General features: G+C 40.2%; 1 protein-coding gene across 2 annotated transcripts in view; it reads left to right on the forward strand.

The window, feature by feature from the left end:
• The window catches only part of TENM3 (teneurin transmembrane protein 3), a 615209-nt gene that overhangs the window by 159351 nt on the left and 438118 nt on the right, over window positions 1-17740 (forward strand). For both annotated transcript variants that reach the window (XM_084626411.1, XM_084626412.1), the window contains exon 4: window positions 14987-15265. In XM_084626411.1, the coding sequence (XP_084482537.1) occupies window positions 14987-15265 (279 nt within the window). The remainder of the gene's footprint in view (window positions 1-14986; window positions 15266-17740) is intronic.

Below are 17740 nucleotides of genomic sequence, written 5' to 3' on the forward strand. Positions count from 1 at the left end.
GCAGTGGTTGGATATTAGGATAAAGATTGGATATAGGTTGGATATTAGGAAAAACTTTTTCACTAGGAGGGTGGTGAAGCACTGGAATGCATTACCTAGGGAGGTGGTGGAATCTTCTTCTTATGAGGTTTTTAAGGTCAGGCTTGACAAAGCCCTGGCTGGGATGATTTAGTTGGGGATTGGTCCTGCTTTGAGCAGGGGGTTGGACTAGATGACCTCCTGAGGTCCCTTCCAAACCTGATATTCTATGATTCTCTGGGCTTTCACCTCTTCTGGTGCATCACTTGTTCATACTCTTCGAGCTTCACATCCCTCCCACTGCCTTCTGCTTACCCATGACCCTGCATAATCACCTCATGCATGTGCGCATGCATGCAGGCACACCTTAGGTAAAGAAAACATGGCATGGGTTGATAGGAGGGAAAAAGGTTAGGCTAATGAGTGAGTTCATTTGACATTTGTCCTTGCTGAAAAGTGATGAATCACTAGGATGAATCAGTGAAGAGCTTCCAAGATGTAAATTTAAACTTAATTAATTAAAAGGTCCCAAATTGAATGAAGTTCCCAGATAGAAATATTTGCTGAAATTAGAATGAAAGTTGTAAACATATCAATGACTTTAAGGAAAATACATAATGTAATATTTGGTCTTGGGCGGGAGGGGGCATTCAAAATGAAGATCACATTTGGGAAGATTAAAAGAAATCTGAAATCAAGAAATGGTCAAGCTCAGAAATCTCATGTAGTCCCATCTCTGGCCTTACGTACAGCGTTCAGTTAGGTGAACTCTCTCCAGAGCTGTTTTTGCAATATTTTGGCGGCCCTCATGAGTTCTCCCATAGAAATAAAAAGAGAACACATTTGTGCTGGTAAGGGATCATCTGCAAAAGTGTGTATGTGTCTGTGTATATATATGCAAAACATTAAGAGGAACAAATTTTGCCCTTCTGGAGTCTGGTGCCATGAACCTGCACACAGTTGTTTGTTTGGCATGGTTTGAGTGACTGTTTTTAAACAGATGTCTGGCAATTCGCAGCTAATCAGACTATGACCATTGGTTCACAGAAGAAAACCTAGTTAAGGATTTATTACTTTATGAATGATGGCACTGCACTTTGCCTGCTTGGAAAAATAACTATGTTAGTCTAGCAATATATGGAAAGCAGCAGAAGATAAAGACTGTACTCTGTTTTGGCTCAAGAGGAGGGTAGCCAAGACTCTGCCCTTCACTTCTGCTAATGGGGTTTGGGAGAGGGAAAGATTGTAAGAGACTTTTTAGGAAGAAAATGAGAAAGGAAAGATTGTAATGGAAGAGATAGAGACTTTGTAGAAATGAGAGAAGAGATTGAGGGCAGTGGGGAATGAGAAGAGGAAGTAAAGTGTGAGGTAAAATGGGGTGAACACAGTGGAAAGAGAGAGGTTGAAAGGGAAAGATTGAGACCTTGGGGAAGAGTGAGGAGGAGGAAGGATGTGATTAGCAAGGAGAGAGATATAGGAAAAAACATAAGAGAAGAGAAATCAAGACACAGGTGAAGGGGGAAGAGAAACGTGATTTAGAAAAAAGGGTATGTTTCACAAAGGACTAGGAGGAGAAAACCAGAATGAAGGAACATACATATGTATAATACTAAATCAGAGAAATGATGTGTTAGCATAGGTATAGCCTATTACTTAGTTGTTAGTCGTCTTCAACAAGAGACAACAAGGTTTCTTGCCCGGTGGCAAGCAATACTGCAGGTGTAGCTTTGCAAAGTCTTATCATTCAGTAAACATGTTGTGGAAGCTACATGACAAAAGGGGCAGGTATCATGCCGATTGTTCAGTGTCTCCTTTCTCTCCCCTGTAAGTAATATTGCCTAAGCTTAATGCTCTGAACCCTAAAGGTAAACATTGCATACTCATCCTTCGGATTCTAGACAAGAGCTCAGTAAGCTCTGCTCATGTCTTTTTTTTCTTCTTGTTTCTGCCTTTTGGCCTTTTCTGTCTTGCTCCTGTTTCTGCTCCTTGCCCCTTTCTGTCCCTGTAGTTTCTCAAATGTGACTCTTAGCCCTGCTTCAGCCTGGACACCAAATATTTGAAACTACCTTTGCAGATGGGATGTCTCTCAGTCCCCACCCATATCTTGCAACTGCATAAGAATCCCTTGGATTCTGATGCTGTATGCCCTGAGAAACTGACCATGATTGACAATGAGGAAAGGAGACATACAGTTCCCCATTCGGATGCAGGTCACTCAGGACTCTCTGTAAACTACGAGTCCCAGTCTGGCCCTGCTTTGCAGGGTCCAAAAAGTCTACATCACATCATAATGCTTCCTTCAGTGATTCTCATCCATCCAGTGTCCTGACAGTCGGATGGCACACAGCATGATTATCCTTTTACTACGAAGAATCTGTTCTTGTCCTTGTTTTGCACACAGTTTTAATTTAGCTGTCATAACTTTAGGAATACACAAAATGTTCGACATATGCTAACCATTTTCCAGTTAATACAGTTGTTTTATCACAATCAGAGTAGCCTGCTGATCACATAGAATTCCACCCTCTGTAGGTTTGACAGACTCTGAACAAAGAATGGCTTTGCAGTGTTTCAAAAGGGTAGTGTCACTGTGTATCTGGCTCCTGATAAGTAGAGTTTTATGAAAAATCTGTGTAGTATCTACAGTATCTTCAGGAGACCTATTCAGGATGACACACAGGTGACGAGCTGTGACTTCTAATTTTTTTTTGTGCCCTTTACACATATGAGCATGAATACAAAAATTAAAAATAACTGGGTTGAATCTGAATTAATTCAAATAATCCCTCATCTGGCAACTGGGGAAAGTGCTGGTTGCAAGAGCAGTTTGAAATGACTGGTATTGTAGTGCATTTCAGGGACAACCATGATAAACATTTTATTATACGGACATAGACATACCCGGTGATTTACAAACAAATAAAAAGACATTTCTTCCCTGATGACCTTACTATCTACATTAGCTAAAAATATATTTAAAAAATTGATGGTTGGCAGGAGGAAAAAGTGAGAGAAAGGGGGAAAATAGAGTAAAATATGGAATAATTCTTTTAGAGAAGAGGGTGGTATTTTTCACTCAAAGCACTTCATGTTTTGTTTATTTCTCAGTTATATGTTATAACTCTTTTATTTAAAAAAAATAATTTAAATATCTTCATGTGGTGGATTATCAATGTGCATTCATGGAGAGAGTGGTGTTCTTGAAAGGATTTGGATGAAGCAAAGGTAGTTGCATAACAGCCAGCATGGAAGAAGGCAAGATGATCAGAATGGAAGGAGGTAAAGGGCAAAATTAGGAATGATACTGTCATGAAGTGAAGGGCTTATGAGAAGCAGGAAGATAAAATCAGAAATGCAGGCATGAGCAGAGTTTTGTGTGGAGTTTTGAGTATGAACCAAAGCAAGGTTTGATTTTTACCCGATGACCTCGGATCTGCCTGTTTCACACTGTCTCTGTCCCATTCTGCCACAGATCAGTGAAGGTATAAAAAGTAGCGCTCTCTTGATTTAAAAGAGGAGGAACTGCTGGCTGAACATTCTCCTTGAGGACTACTTAGCTTTGGAGTTGACTCCCTCCCTTGGTTCAAAATATCCTAAATTTTCCAACTTTAAAGACACACTCCAAAAACTTATATTTTACTGAGTTTCCTGAGCAGGGAAGAGTTGTCTGGGGAGAGTGAGGTTGTCTTTGCTTTTTAACGTATTTTGCTGCAATTAGTAGGTAGCTATTTCTGGAATATAGTGGAGTTTACCTTTTAGTTAAGTGTTGTCATTTTAAGTAAATATCTAAGTACAAATAAAGAGACGTTAGCCAGAGCAAAAATTGATAATCAAGGAGGCATGAGACCTCTCGATCTGTGGGTTTTTTGTTTTGTTTTTGTTTTGTTTTTGTACAGTGATCACCTGCTCTTTGTACAATCAGCATGTGTGATTTGAGGTTAACATGGCTGTGGATGTTTCTGGATATCTCCTGTAGACCAGGCTTGCTGTATACCTGTTACACAGTGGGTTGCCATTTTAAAAAAGCCAACATTTACTAATAGTATCTGAAATACTGCTCTTTCCCTATACCTAGGACTTGTCCATACAAATACAGTATTTGTATGGACTTAACTATATTGGCTTAAAAACATACAGAAATAAGCTATACCTATATAAGCATATTTGTACTGGTATAACTGTGCATCCCATAACCCTCTGGGGGTTGCACCTCTTTAACTACATCACTTTCTAGAGCAGTACAATTAAAGTGGTACATAAACTGTTTGTACACTGACCCTTATAATAAAAAACGGCTGCAGTATCTCACATCTCAGGGAACTACACAAAAATGAGGAGGTTAGTGAAACAGAAATTAAAAGGTACAAGACCAAAAGTAAAATCCCTGCAAGCTGCGTGGAAGCTTTTTAAAGACACCATAATAGAGGCTCAACTTAAATGTATACCCCAAATTAAAAAACATAATGAAAGAACCAAAAAAGAACCACCGTGGTTAAACAACAAACTAAAAGAAGCAGTGAGAGGCAAAAAGGCATCCTTTAAAAAGTGGAAGATAAATCCTAATGAGGAAAATAGAAAAGAGCATAAACTCTGGTAAATGAAGTGTAAAAATATAATTAGAAAGACCAAAAAAGAATTTGAAGAACAGCTAGCCAAAGACTCCAAAAGTAATAGCAAAAATGTTTTTAAATACATCAGAAGCAGATATTGAGAAGCAAGAAAACCTGCTAAACAACCAGTGGGGCCACTGGACGATCGAGATGCTAAAGGAGCACTCAAAGATGATAAGGCCATTGCGGAGAAATTAAATGAATTCTTTGAATCAGTCTTCACTGTCCCAAACTGAAGTGTCATTAGAGGAGGTTTTGGGACAAATTGATAAACTTAACAGCAATAAGTCTCCAGGACCTGGTGGTATTCACCCAAGAGTTCTGAAGGAACTCAAATGTGAAATTGCAGGACTACTAACTGTCATCTGTAACCTATCATTTAAATCAGCTTCTGTACCAAATGACTGGAGGATAGCTAATGTGACACCAATTTTTAAAAAGGGTTCCAGAGGTGACCCTAGCAACTACAGGCCAGCAAGCCTCACTTCAGTACCAGGCAAATTGGTTGAAACTATCATAAAGAACAAAATTGTTAAGAACATAGATGAACATAATTTGTTGGGAAATAGTCAACATGGTTTTTGTAAAGGGAAATCATGCCTCACTAATTTACTAGAATTCTTTGAGGGGGTCAACAAGCATGCAGACAAAGGAGATCCAGTGGATATAGCGTATTTAGATTTTCAGAAAGCCTTTGACAAGGTCCCTCACCAAAGGCTCTTAAGCAAAATAAGCAGTCATGGGATAAGAGGGAAGGTTCTCTCATGGATTGATAACTGGTTAAAAGATAGGAAGGAAAGGGTAGGAATAAATGGTCAGTTTTCGGAATGGAAAGAGGTAAATAGTGGTGTTCTCCAGGGCTCTGTACTGGGCCCAGTCCTATTTAACATATTCATAAATGATCTGGAAAAAGGGTAATCAGTGAGGTGGGAAAATTTGCAGATGATACAAAACTACTCAAGATAGTTAAGTCCCAGGCAGACTGCAAAGAGCTTCAAAAGGATCTCACAAAACTGGGTTACTGGGCAACAAAATGGCAGATGAAATTTAATGTTGATAAATGCAAAGTAACGCACATTGAAAAACATAATCCTAACTATACATATACAATGAATGATGAGGTCTAAATTAGCTTTGACCACTCAAGAAAGAGATCTTGGAGTCATTGTGGATAGTTCTCTGAAATCATCCACTCAATGTGCAGCAGCAGTCAAAAAAGCGAACAGAATGTTGGGAATCATCAAGAAAGGGATAGATAATAAGACAGAAAATATCATATTGCCTCTATATAAATCCATGGTAGGCCCACACCTTGAATACTGTGTGCAGATGTGGTCACCCCATCTCAAAAAGGATATATTGGAATTGGAAAAGGTTCAGAAAAGGGCAACAAAAATTATTAGGGGTATAGAACGGCTTCCTTATGAGGAGAGATTAATAAGACTGGGACTTTTCAGCTTGGAAAAGAGGCACCTAAGGGGAGATATGATAGAGGACTATAAAATCATGAGTGGTACAGATAAAGTAAATAAGGAAGTGTTATTTACTCCTCCTCATAACACAAGAACAAGGGGCCACCAAATGAAGTTAAGAGGTAGCAGGTTTAAAACAAACAGTGCGTTGCACGAAAAAATACGGTCTTCTGTCAACCTCTGGAATTCCTTGCCAGGGGATATTGTGAAGGCCAGTACTATAACGAGGTTCAAAAGGGAGCTAGATAGATTCATGGAAGCTAGGTCCATCAATGGCACTTCGCCAGGATGGGCAGGAATGGTGTCCCTAGCCTCTGATTGCCAGAAGCTGGGACTGGGTGACAGGGCATGGATCACTTGATGATAACCTGTCTGTTCATTCCCTTTGGGGCACCTGCCATTGGCCACTGTCAGAGGACAGGATACTGGTCTTGATAGACCTTTGGTATGACCCAGTATGGCGGTTCTTATGTTCTTATGACACTGTATGGTAAGTGTTGGCAAATCCTGACTTTATAACAAGAATTGCTGTAGGAGATTTTGTAATTAATGTCATGCTATTATTTTGATTTCCTTTTGCTTGGCTGAGTGAATTATCTCAACAGCCCCTAAATTAACTTGGTTGTGAATATCAATTTACAGGTAAATATTATATTTAATTATATAATATTAAATGCCACATCTCATCCCAGAGTAGACTACTTCTGGGATGTTTAAATTAGAAGAATAATACAGAATAAGAATCTCTATCAATACATTTTTTTAATAATTTTCTAACTTTTCCTAATTTTATCTCAAAATCACTTGATCTGGAATCTTCAAATTGATCTTGTTTTGCTGTTTTTTCTGATAAGTGCCTTTTGGTATTTCATGAAGTTAGTGGGGTAATTACAAAGATATATAAGGAGCTTCACATTAAGATTGTATGGGAAAGGGTAAGTTAGAAATTCATTGGAGCAGGACATAGGACACTTCCTTCTCTAATGAGCTCTCAATTAAAAAAGGCAGTGTCTAGGACTGGGTGGTGTTTTTGGTAGCCCGTGTATGAGCAGCAGAAACACACAGGGGCACCCATTCTTAGCTTTACCAATTCTTCCTTGGAACCAGTAGAGCAGTTGGGCCCAACAAAGCAGTTGGGCCAGCATTTCTGGAGGTCTCAGTAAACATAATTTTGATTCTTCCCACCTTGGAAGTAACAGTTGCACCTAAGGGTTAATGGTGCATGAGGTTTGTTTCCTGGCCACAGTCTGAATGAAATTTACCACTATCATATAATGTGGATGGTAGGACTGTGTGCATGTTATTTCCTATATTTCCTTATTCTGAAAAAGGGAGGCGACTGCCGCCCCATTCTGGACATTGAGTTACTCAACAGGTTCATACAAAAAGTCACTCTCCCACTCATTATCTCTCCCCCATGGAGCCTGGTTTGTGGTTCTCTGTATGAAAGATGCATATTTCCACATTGACATTCACCCAGCTCATCAGAAGTTTCTCTGTTTCTCTCTCATTCCTCTTATCAGTTCTGTGTCCTCCCCTTTGGTATCACCATAGTTCCCTGCATATTCACAAAAGTCTTTGCTGCTGTCACAGCCCAGGTGCGACACCTTGGCCACTCCATGTTTCCATAGCTGGATGACTGGCTCCTCATTGCGACGTAACACAACCACCTCCTTTCAGTTATCCAGATTCTTCATGATCTCCTTGCCAACCTGGGCATTTGTATCTATGAAGAGAAATTAGTTCTCATCCCTGCCCAATGGATCACATTTATAGGGGTGCTCCTGGACTCTTTTGTGAGCCAAGCTTTCCTACTGGCAAACCGGTTTTCCTAACTCACCTCTTGTGTCACAACATTATGCCACAAACCACATGTTTGTATCTGCCAGTGTCTTTCCCTCCTTGCCCATGTGGCAGCCTGTACCTCTGTAACGTCCCATGCCTACCTCCATATGCACTGCCTTCAGCTGTAGCTCAGGTCGATCTACAAACCTCAGACGCACCACTTTGGACATGTCTATCCTGCTCCCCAAGTTCATCCTAGCCTCCTTCCCATGGAGGACCAACATGTCCAAAGTTTTTGTCAGCACCCCATTTACACCTCCCACTCCTGCACCACTCTCACTGTGGATGCCTCCCTCGCTGGTTGAGGTGCCCACCTGGATGATCACATGGCCCTGGGCTTCTGGATACCAAAAGAGGTTAGGAGGCACATCAACTCCTGGAATTGAGAACTGCCTGTCTTGCTTGTCGGGCATTTCTCCCCCTCATAAGATCACTGCTATCTGAAAACATGACAGAAGTTGTATATATCAACAAGCAAGGTGGTACAGGTCGCCCTCTCTATGTGTGGAGGCCGTCCAACTCTGGAACTGGTGCATCAAGCACGATGTCACGCTACAGGCGGTTTATCTTCCAGGCAGCAACTCCCTAGCAGACATGCTCAGCAGATCCATCTCTGTGAATCATAAAATACACAATCACAAGCTAAGCTCAGTCTTCCATTGGTGGGGCACCCCTTGCTGGGACCTCTTTGCGACCAGTGAGAACCACAAACTTCCCCCCTCTTCTGCTCTAGAAGGGCATTGGGAATTGACTCCCAGGGTGATGCACTATTCCTGCCCTGGACCAATGAAGTCCACCATGCCTCTCCATCCATTGCAAGTCCTGCACAAAATTCAACAGGCTCAAGCAGTGGTCTCACTGATAACCTTTTGGCCTTGCCAGTATTGGTTCATGGACGTCCTCCACCTCTCCGCTCGCCCCCTGATCTAACTCTGCACCCACCCCAACCCGGTCCCGCTCCACCTCATGGCTTGGTATTTGCATGGGGCTTGTGGGTAAACAGCATGCACCATCCCAGTGTGTGATGTCCTCACGCACAGCAGGAGGCCATCTACCAGACCCTGCTATCAGGCAAAATGGAAGCATTCCATCACCTGGGCACACCGCCACCATGACCCAATAGACTCCATAGTCATTCCTATCCTTCTGGACTATCTACTCCAACTTAAATTGTCTGGCCTCCCCCGCTCCTTCCTCTCCCCCCCCCCCCAATAGACAGTTCCTTCGTCTTCATTCACCCAACCACCATATGCTTCCTCAAATGTTTGTACAGCGCCCTTCCACCAGTACAAATGCCTACGCCCTCTTGCGACCTGAATATTGCTCTTTCTACTGTTATTGAACTGCCCTTTGAACCCCTCACAGCCTGCTCTCTTTCCCACCTCTCCATGCAACTGATCTTCTTGGTGACTGTCACTTTGGTGAGACGTGTCAGTGAACTGGCAGCTGTGATGGCTGAGGTCCCCCCCGCCCGTTTTCTTAGACAGAATTTCCTTGCGCCTACACCCTAAATTCATTACCAAGGTGATCTCTGTCTTCAATCAAAGCATCCACCTTCCCATCTTCTACCTCCCACGGGGCTAAAACTTTACATTCTCTCAATGTTTGCCTGGTCTCTTGTCTTTTACATTCAACCCACCCATGCCTTTTGAACTTCTCCAAGGCTCTTTGTCACCATTGCTGAATGTTGCAAGGGCTAAGCCCTCTCATAGAATCATAGAATATCAGGGTTGGAAGGGACCTCAGGAGGTCATCTAGTCCAACCCCCTGCTCAAAAGCAGGACCAATCCCCAATTAAATCATCCCAGCCAGGGCTTTGTCAAGCCTGACCTTAAAAACTTCCAAGGAAGGAGATTCCACCACCTCCCTAGGCAACGCATTCCAGTATTTCACCACCCTCCTAGTGAAAAAGTTTTTCCTAATATCCAACCTAAACCTCCCCCACTGCAACTTGAGACCGTTACTCCTTGTCCTGTCCTCTTCTACCACTGAGAATAGTCTAGAACCATCCTCTCTGGAACACCTCTCAGGTAGTTGAAAGCAGCTATCAAATCCCCCCTCATTCTTCTCTTCTGGAGACTAAACAATCCCAGTTCCCTCAGCCTCTCCTCATAAGTCATGTGTTCCAGACCCCTAATCGTTTTTGTTGCCCTTCGCTGGACTCTTTCCAATTCTCCTCACAGCGCATCTCCAAATGGATCTCCTGGTGCATTGCTGAATGCTACACTCTCTCTCACAAACCGCTGCCCCCTGGAGTCATGGCTTACTCCACAGAGGCACATGCTACCACATTAGCCTCCCTCTGTCCACACCTTTATCGCTCACTACGCCATTGCCCCAGTAATGGTGGCAGATGCAACAGTCAGCTGTGCTGTCTTACACATTGTACTTTGTGAGTCCTTGTACCCATGTCCAGGCTGAGCACTGTTCTCTAATCACCCATGTTTGGAATCCATGTAGGGACCATCACTCGAAGAAGAAGGGGGTACTTACTGTAACTGGAGGTTTTTCGATGTGTGGTCCCAATTTGGATTCCAATACCTGCCCTCCATCCCCCCTGCTACGGATTCCACTGCTTAGTTTTAAGAGGGATAGTGGAGTGGCGTCGACCCTCATGGCCTCTTGTAACCTCAGATTTGCTAATGCGGATGATGCACATACAGGTCAAGGGACACTACTAATAAAAACTGCCCTGGCTTACAAGCAAACAGAGCCATTTACAACCAATTGCCCTAGTTGATGGGAGCCATCAAGATTCCAAGCCACTGTTAATGGCCAACACTTTGCAGAGGTACAATAGGACTTCGAGTAATACTTCATATTTCTAGCTTCAGATACAAGAATGATACATTCATACAAATAGGAGGAACAAACTCAGTAAATTGTAAGCTTTGTAATGGTAAGATCTTTGTAATAAGATAATCACAAGAGACCTTTTGCATAAATCATATTCCAGTTACATTATATTCACATTCCAAGCATATTTTCATAAAGCATATCGAGTGCAACATCACACTGTAGTCCTGTTGATTATCTAAAGTATACAGGATAGAGCCTTGCTTTGCTGGGCCTGTTGCAATATATCTGAACAGAGTTCTCGTCTTGCTGACCTTAGATCTGGACACAAAATTAATTTCTGATGTTAATTAAAAAACAGGTAAATTCCCAAACCAAAAATCTTAAATGAAAAGAGTTCAAGTGGAAAGTTATTTTAATTGAAGCCCAGCTAACGCTCAAAAAACCCCAAACCAAAACAACCGCCGCCCCCCTCAGTAATAAATTTTATTTACAGATTTACATTTTTTTAACCCAAAGTTTTAACAACATTGAGTTAAACTATGGGATGTAGCCAGTTCCCAATTTAAACTGGGTGGGATGATAGTGAGTAATAAAAGATTACTGCTCAGGAGTAGCAGAACTCGAGTTATCAGACCCTGGATTTGTTAAACTGCGGCTTGAGTGTCCATACTCATTTGTATCCCCAGGTTAGGAATTGTTGAACCCTGGTTCCCATCTGTGGCTCCAGCATCTGCAATACACTACATGGGTCTGAGTCCAACCACCCGTATCCCAGACTTCCTAGTGCCTCCCAAAATGTTGCTGCTCTAGCTCTTTGTTACTCCAGCCTGGTAAAACTTGCCCGTCCTGAGGACAAAGAAAGTCTCCTTTCGGGACTGTGGGATACTTTTGGCAGACCCCCCAGAGCATGACTTCAGTGGGGCTGCATCTACACTGCAGAACAATAGGGCTTGTACCACCCTTGACTCAGGTTTGGACCCTCCACCCTGGGTCCAAGCCCTGGGTTAGCACAATTTGTGTGTAGACGGAAGGGGTTTAGGCTTGCGCCTGAGTTCAAACCCTGGGCTTACATTGCGGTGTAGACATACCTTAGAGTTAGTTTCCAGACTTTGTAATGTTTGGGTTTTTCAAAGATGTAGAATTTTTGTTCAGAATGTGTTACATTGTAGGTGAACTATATTGACAAACACAGTTCCATTGTTAACTTTTAAAATTAAGTGTTTTATTTAGGAAGTTTTACATAGGGGACAATAGTCCTCCTTTTGAAATTTCTGACAAAACTACCATTTAGTTCAGTGAATCAAGGATTGGTCCTCCAGTATGCAAAACCCTTGGCATAATATAAAATTTCCTTGTGGCATTGAAAGGATCGAAGATTCTGTGCTGTGATGGGAGAATGGTGCAGCAATTCTGTGATCTCCCTTAAAAGGTATAGTGAAGCTTTGCTCTGGCTCCACTATGCACCTGTTAGTTGCAATTTTATAATGGAAAATATAATGGGAACTAAAAAATTGCCCCAGGCACGTACTGGTCATTTTGTAATTACATACCAAAAAATAAGCAAACTGGCAGTTGACAAATGGGCAGATGACGTGAGTTGCCTTTAATTGAGTCTTATAGAAAATGTGTATGTGTGTATCTATATAGACAGATTATGACTGCTCCAGCAAAATAGTCTCTGTAGTTGGGGAGAGGGCTCAAGGAATCTTTTCCACTCAACACGTCGGTGCAGGGACTGTTGTAATGTGGTTCTCTGAATGCAAAGAAGAGCATGGCTATAGTCTGGCCCTCTGTCAGATATTGCTAGCAGTTACAATCTGCATTGGAGGGAGAATGCTGTACTCTTATTCTACAGGTATAGTAACTGGTGTGAGTGAGCGTGCCATCCCCCCTCCCACCTCCGTATCTGTAGAGATGGAGATGCATAGATTTGGAGATGACTAGATTGAATCTCTAAACATAACGGCCTTGGTCTTCTACCACGTTTGAGTCAATGGCAGAACTCCCATTGACCACTGTTTCAGAGGAGCAGCCGTGTTAGTCTGTATTCGCAAAAAGAAAAGGAGTACTTGTGGCACCTTAGAGATGAACAAATTTGTTTGAGCATGAGCTTTCATGAGCTACAGCTCAGTGCATCCGATGAAGTGAGCTGTAGCTCACGAAAGCTTATGCTCAAATAAATTTGGTCGTTTCTAAGGTGCCACAAGTACTCCTTTTCTTATTGACCACTGTGACTCTGTTTCCAGTCATCAGTACTCAGGCAATGCATCTCTTTTTCTCTTTTCCCCTGTCCTCAAAACACCATTCAGGCTCTTATCTTTTATATACAATTTGTGGGTCTCATATAAAATGTGTAGTTTACAATGTGTATTATATAGTGTGCCAAAATTTACCAAAGGATGGCAAACTCCATATTCACGCTACATATCTAAGTGCCTAACTTTAGACATCCACATTTGAAATGTTAGCCTGTATACATAATATATCAAACAAGCAAAAGCTGCATACATAGCCCCATCTCCTCTAGTATATTTACTTAAATGTTAATGACTAAATAATAAGTGTTGTCACACATACTAGATTTACCTGCAACAATGACACAATTACTATTATTTTTTAATTTGCTTATATGATCAGTTTTTGTGAAAGCTGAAACCACATACAACTGCATTTGGTGTGACTATATTTAAACTGGTAGCACACACCATTGAGGTGTGCAGATCAGAACCTTCATGCAGTTCACTCACCACTACGGATATTCTGCTGTTATATTTACCTTCCTTCCCCCATCCTCCACCTTCCCGAAATTTACTCCTGACATTTATTCACAACTGCATAAGTACCATTTGATTTTGTGGCTAACTGTAGCAACTGGTTTTCATTATTTATGTGTGTCATTGTCAGAATCCATTTACGATTCTGACTGAGATAAAATGGCTTGCAATAACTGATACGATCACAGCAATAAAGTAATTAGCTGGCACATTTAAAACTGTCAAGGTCCAAGCGACATTAACTGTTTTAGCATTTCAGGAAATATGCTATCTTCTGCGCCCACAAAACTTCTGATTTCTAATCTTTCCTTTCTTATTACGTTATCTACTTTTATAGTCTTATTGTTAAACATATACTTTTGATGTTCAAAAGAAATATATGACTATTTTAAGGGAAATTAAGATGTCTGTCCAACTACAGCTACCAAAAGTACTCCATGCACCTATCAGCACAGCCAAATGTTTCCCTTGCTCTTAGAGTTTGGAGACCAGCACTACCATGAAATAGCTGGGAGCTGGAGTGGTAGAGCATTCTGGATATTGACATGCCAATGAACATGTCAAGTGTCTATATATCATAAAATGTGTCTGTAGATTTCAGAAATAAAAGCAGGATGAAGAGAGTCATTAAAAACAGCCGTAATTTTTGAGTGTCGCAATTTAAACAGTTTAAGTTATTGAAGTGTCATGAGTTTATTATGCCTAATTTATTAATACAGTCATTTGGGATACACTTATATGTCTCTGTCCCTGCACATCGTCACCTTCCCTCCCCGAAACATGAGCTATTTTACAAAAATATATTGGCTTTGTTTCATCAGTAAAATATCTAGAATATGTAGCAAAAGTCAAGAGGCTAGAAACAGCAGTGAGTTTAATCAGGTGCTATATTCCGGCACATATTTGTTTGAAATAAAAGCACATATTTGTTTGTCTTTAGGCATTAAACTAAGTCAGAAGATTTAATAAAGACCAACTGAGCCCCTATTTCCATTTAATGAACAACTGTTTTATTCTTGAGGGAAGTCTTTCCTTTTGCCATGACAGGTGACATCTGGATGGGACAGTACCCTGTTGTTTAGGACTCTATCCAGGACAGAAAAAAAATAATCCCAACAAGTACTTGTTATTGCTTTTACACTTTGGTCAAGCAAAAAAGTCTGTCATTTATATTTAATCCTTTTTATGTGCTGATTTGGCCTTTCTTAGTTTGCAGGTCGTGTTCTATTTCTTTCTTACCTTAGAACACTTTTGATGTGCTTAAGCATTTGACAAAGCAGTGCAAAGCCACAGACTGAAAAGGGGCACCGCAGTGTGCGAAAGAAAAATAATTCACTAGATCAGAACACATGTGGAGCTTTAACAAAACACCTTGAGTGATACCTGAGGAACGTGTACACTTAAAGAGTGTTTGTTTATAGGTTTTTAAAACATTTCTCACTTTTTGTTCTTTTTTTCCCTTAATCAGGACAGAATTTTACCCTAAGGCAGTTAGGAGTTTGTGAACCAGCAACTCGTCGAGGACTGACATTTTGTGCGGAAATGGGGCTCCCCCACAGAGGTTACTCTATCAGTGCAGGGTCAGATGCTGATACTGAAAATGAAGGAGTGATGTCTCCAGAGCATGCCATGAGACTTTGGGGCAGGGGGGTCAAATCAGGGCGCAGTTCCTGTCTATCAAGCCGTTCCAACTCAGCCCTCACTCTGACTGATACTGAACACGAAAACAAGTCCGACAGTGAGAATGGTAAGTTCTTATGTGTATACGTATATAATTCAACACTTTATTTCTGTTTTTGTTGATGTGATATTTTTAAATACAATGAAATTCAAGGAATGACCTTGAATAATGTATTTTTTTCCAGGAAAAATCAATATTCAGCATCAGTCAATTACATTATACAAGTGGTGCATGTGATGTTTTAGCTATAATTTTGAAGAATTTAATTGCACAAAAAATAGAAATTAGTTTTAACTTATCTCAGACCATGTCACCTGTTATCCTCTGTGGAATAGTGAAGCAAGTGGTTATAAAGTTTATCCCCAAGGCCAGCTTGCAATCAAAGATGTATTTGTAAATTCCTCTTGAAGACATCTCAAAGAAGTTGCAGAATCTTAGAATGGATGAATGAGCACACAGAATAGTGTATTAACAGGGCTCAAGTGATTGAAGAACAAATTTGATCATGCTTTAAACTTACAAGTTGATGAGAGCAATTGAAATCATGGTAAAGAGGGGAGTTTGGCCTTTGATGTGCCTTGGGGACTGGATTACTGTGCAATTAAAATCCACAAAAACCTAAACAGCAATTTTGCATGTTGAAAGGAAGAAGTCTTTGTATATTAAGTTTTTTTTTCAGTTAAGTGCATGAAAAAAGGTTAATACAGAATTTAATTATTTTAAAATAAAGTTTTTTAAAAATACTCTTACCCTACTTTTGCGTGGTTTAGCAGAACCTGAAATAGTGTTAATAGTTAAAGTACACCAGATATTAGAAGACATGTCCCTTTTAGCTTTCTTGTAATAACTTTGTTATAATATTTTCATAGGATTTTTAATATAACCAAAATTACAGTATGCTGTCTTTATTCCATAAATGACCATATATAAGAAACATAAAGAGAAAAAATACGTGAAGTGGGTGAAAGTATTGAGTAAAATGCAAACTAGGGAGGTAGTTATTTGACTGGATGTTTGTTTTATTAATTTACTAACCTTGTTGGCTCAGCTGTGAAATAGAAGAGGCAATTTTACTGCTGTTTGCTCAGTTAAAACTGTCTCTCACTGTGGTAATAAGCAGTTTTGTATATCTCAGTGTCCTCGACCTATTGCAAAGAATAGTTGGTCTTGATTTTAAACTAAAAGCCATAGTATGTTTTTATTGTAACTATTTACAGGAGTACCCTTAATGTTGTAAAGAGGAAATCAAATCAGTATTTTGTTTTTATTCATACCAAATATTTTTGTGATTTGTGGTTTAAATGAGGATTGTCAGGCTCCTGTATGTGGGAGAAAATATATGATATTGTTAGAGGAAGCCAAGGAACGCTTTCTTGTTCTTTCCTGTTAAACAAGAACATTGAGGGGAGGGAAGTGAGTGCCTCTAAAGTATGGAGGTCTCAAATGGAATACTACTCTCTGTGTGTTGGACTTTTGATGTATCAAACCTGGAGAGTAAGCTGTTCTTTGTGGGGAAGATTTCACATCTCAAATTGGGGAAAGGAGATTTTCTTTGAGGGTTGTACTTATTCCCTTATGTATCTAACATCATGGAAGTTTAGATCTGTTGGGCTGCACTTGTTGGCTCTCGGTACTAAATTATCTGGAACCAATGGTGAGTCAACCTACTGATCTCCCTATTTAGAAGGGCCCATGCTGGAGCTCACTCCTTCTTAGTGGTTTGCCAGAGCCTAGGTTTTACAAACTTTAGAAAACACCATAAAACTTCTAGGTAGCCAGGCCTTCATTTAGTCAGAGACGAGTACTTCAGCAGTGTTATATTTTAGGATATTATTTTTATAAATCTTGTATTTCTGCCATTTATAAATTCTTAAACAAATAAAATCTGGTTATACCCTGCCAATATTTATAAGTGGTTTGTACTCTTCTCTGGCTCCATTCATGAATTTAAAATTGGAATTGTGTTTTATTTTTAATGCGTGAAATAACTGTGAATAAATTGGGAAAACATATTATTCAGCACTGGTAAAATTATGCAAGCAGACTGTCTGATGTTTTAGATACTGCTTCAAAAAAGAGTTTAGTTACTAAAAAGGATTACAGTTGATTTATTTATTGAGAGGGAGGCCAACAGTCCAACTTAAGAAGACACTAGAACTGCTGTGAGGCTAATGAAATTTTGATGGCCTGAATGTCCCATTAGGTTTCAAAACATATTTCACGTAGACCATGTTACAGGTCTCCATTTAAGAGGAGAGACTATGCAAGTTGTGAAAGTTTATCTTCTTTGACACTTTGTTTCCACCAAATGTGGAAGATTCATATTGAAGTGCATTTTTTTAAAATACAGGGAATCAATATGTTAAATGTTCATGGTAAAATATAAAATGTAAATATAGCTTAAAATAAGGGGAAATTATTCCTGTCATGACACACGTTGGTTTTTCTTTCGTGGCAAATCTGGAGTATCTGGCTTTGAGTGTAAATACTAGTGATTCTGTGATTTATGCCTGCCAATTAATAACCATCCTAGTAAAATGT

Source organism: Lepidochelys olivacea (assembly GCF_965140295.1).
Source record: "Lepidochelys olivacea isolate rLepOli2 genome assembly, chromosome: 4".
NCBI lineage: Eukaryota > Metazoa > Chordata > Testudines > Cheloniidae > Lepidochelys > Lepidochelys olivacea.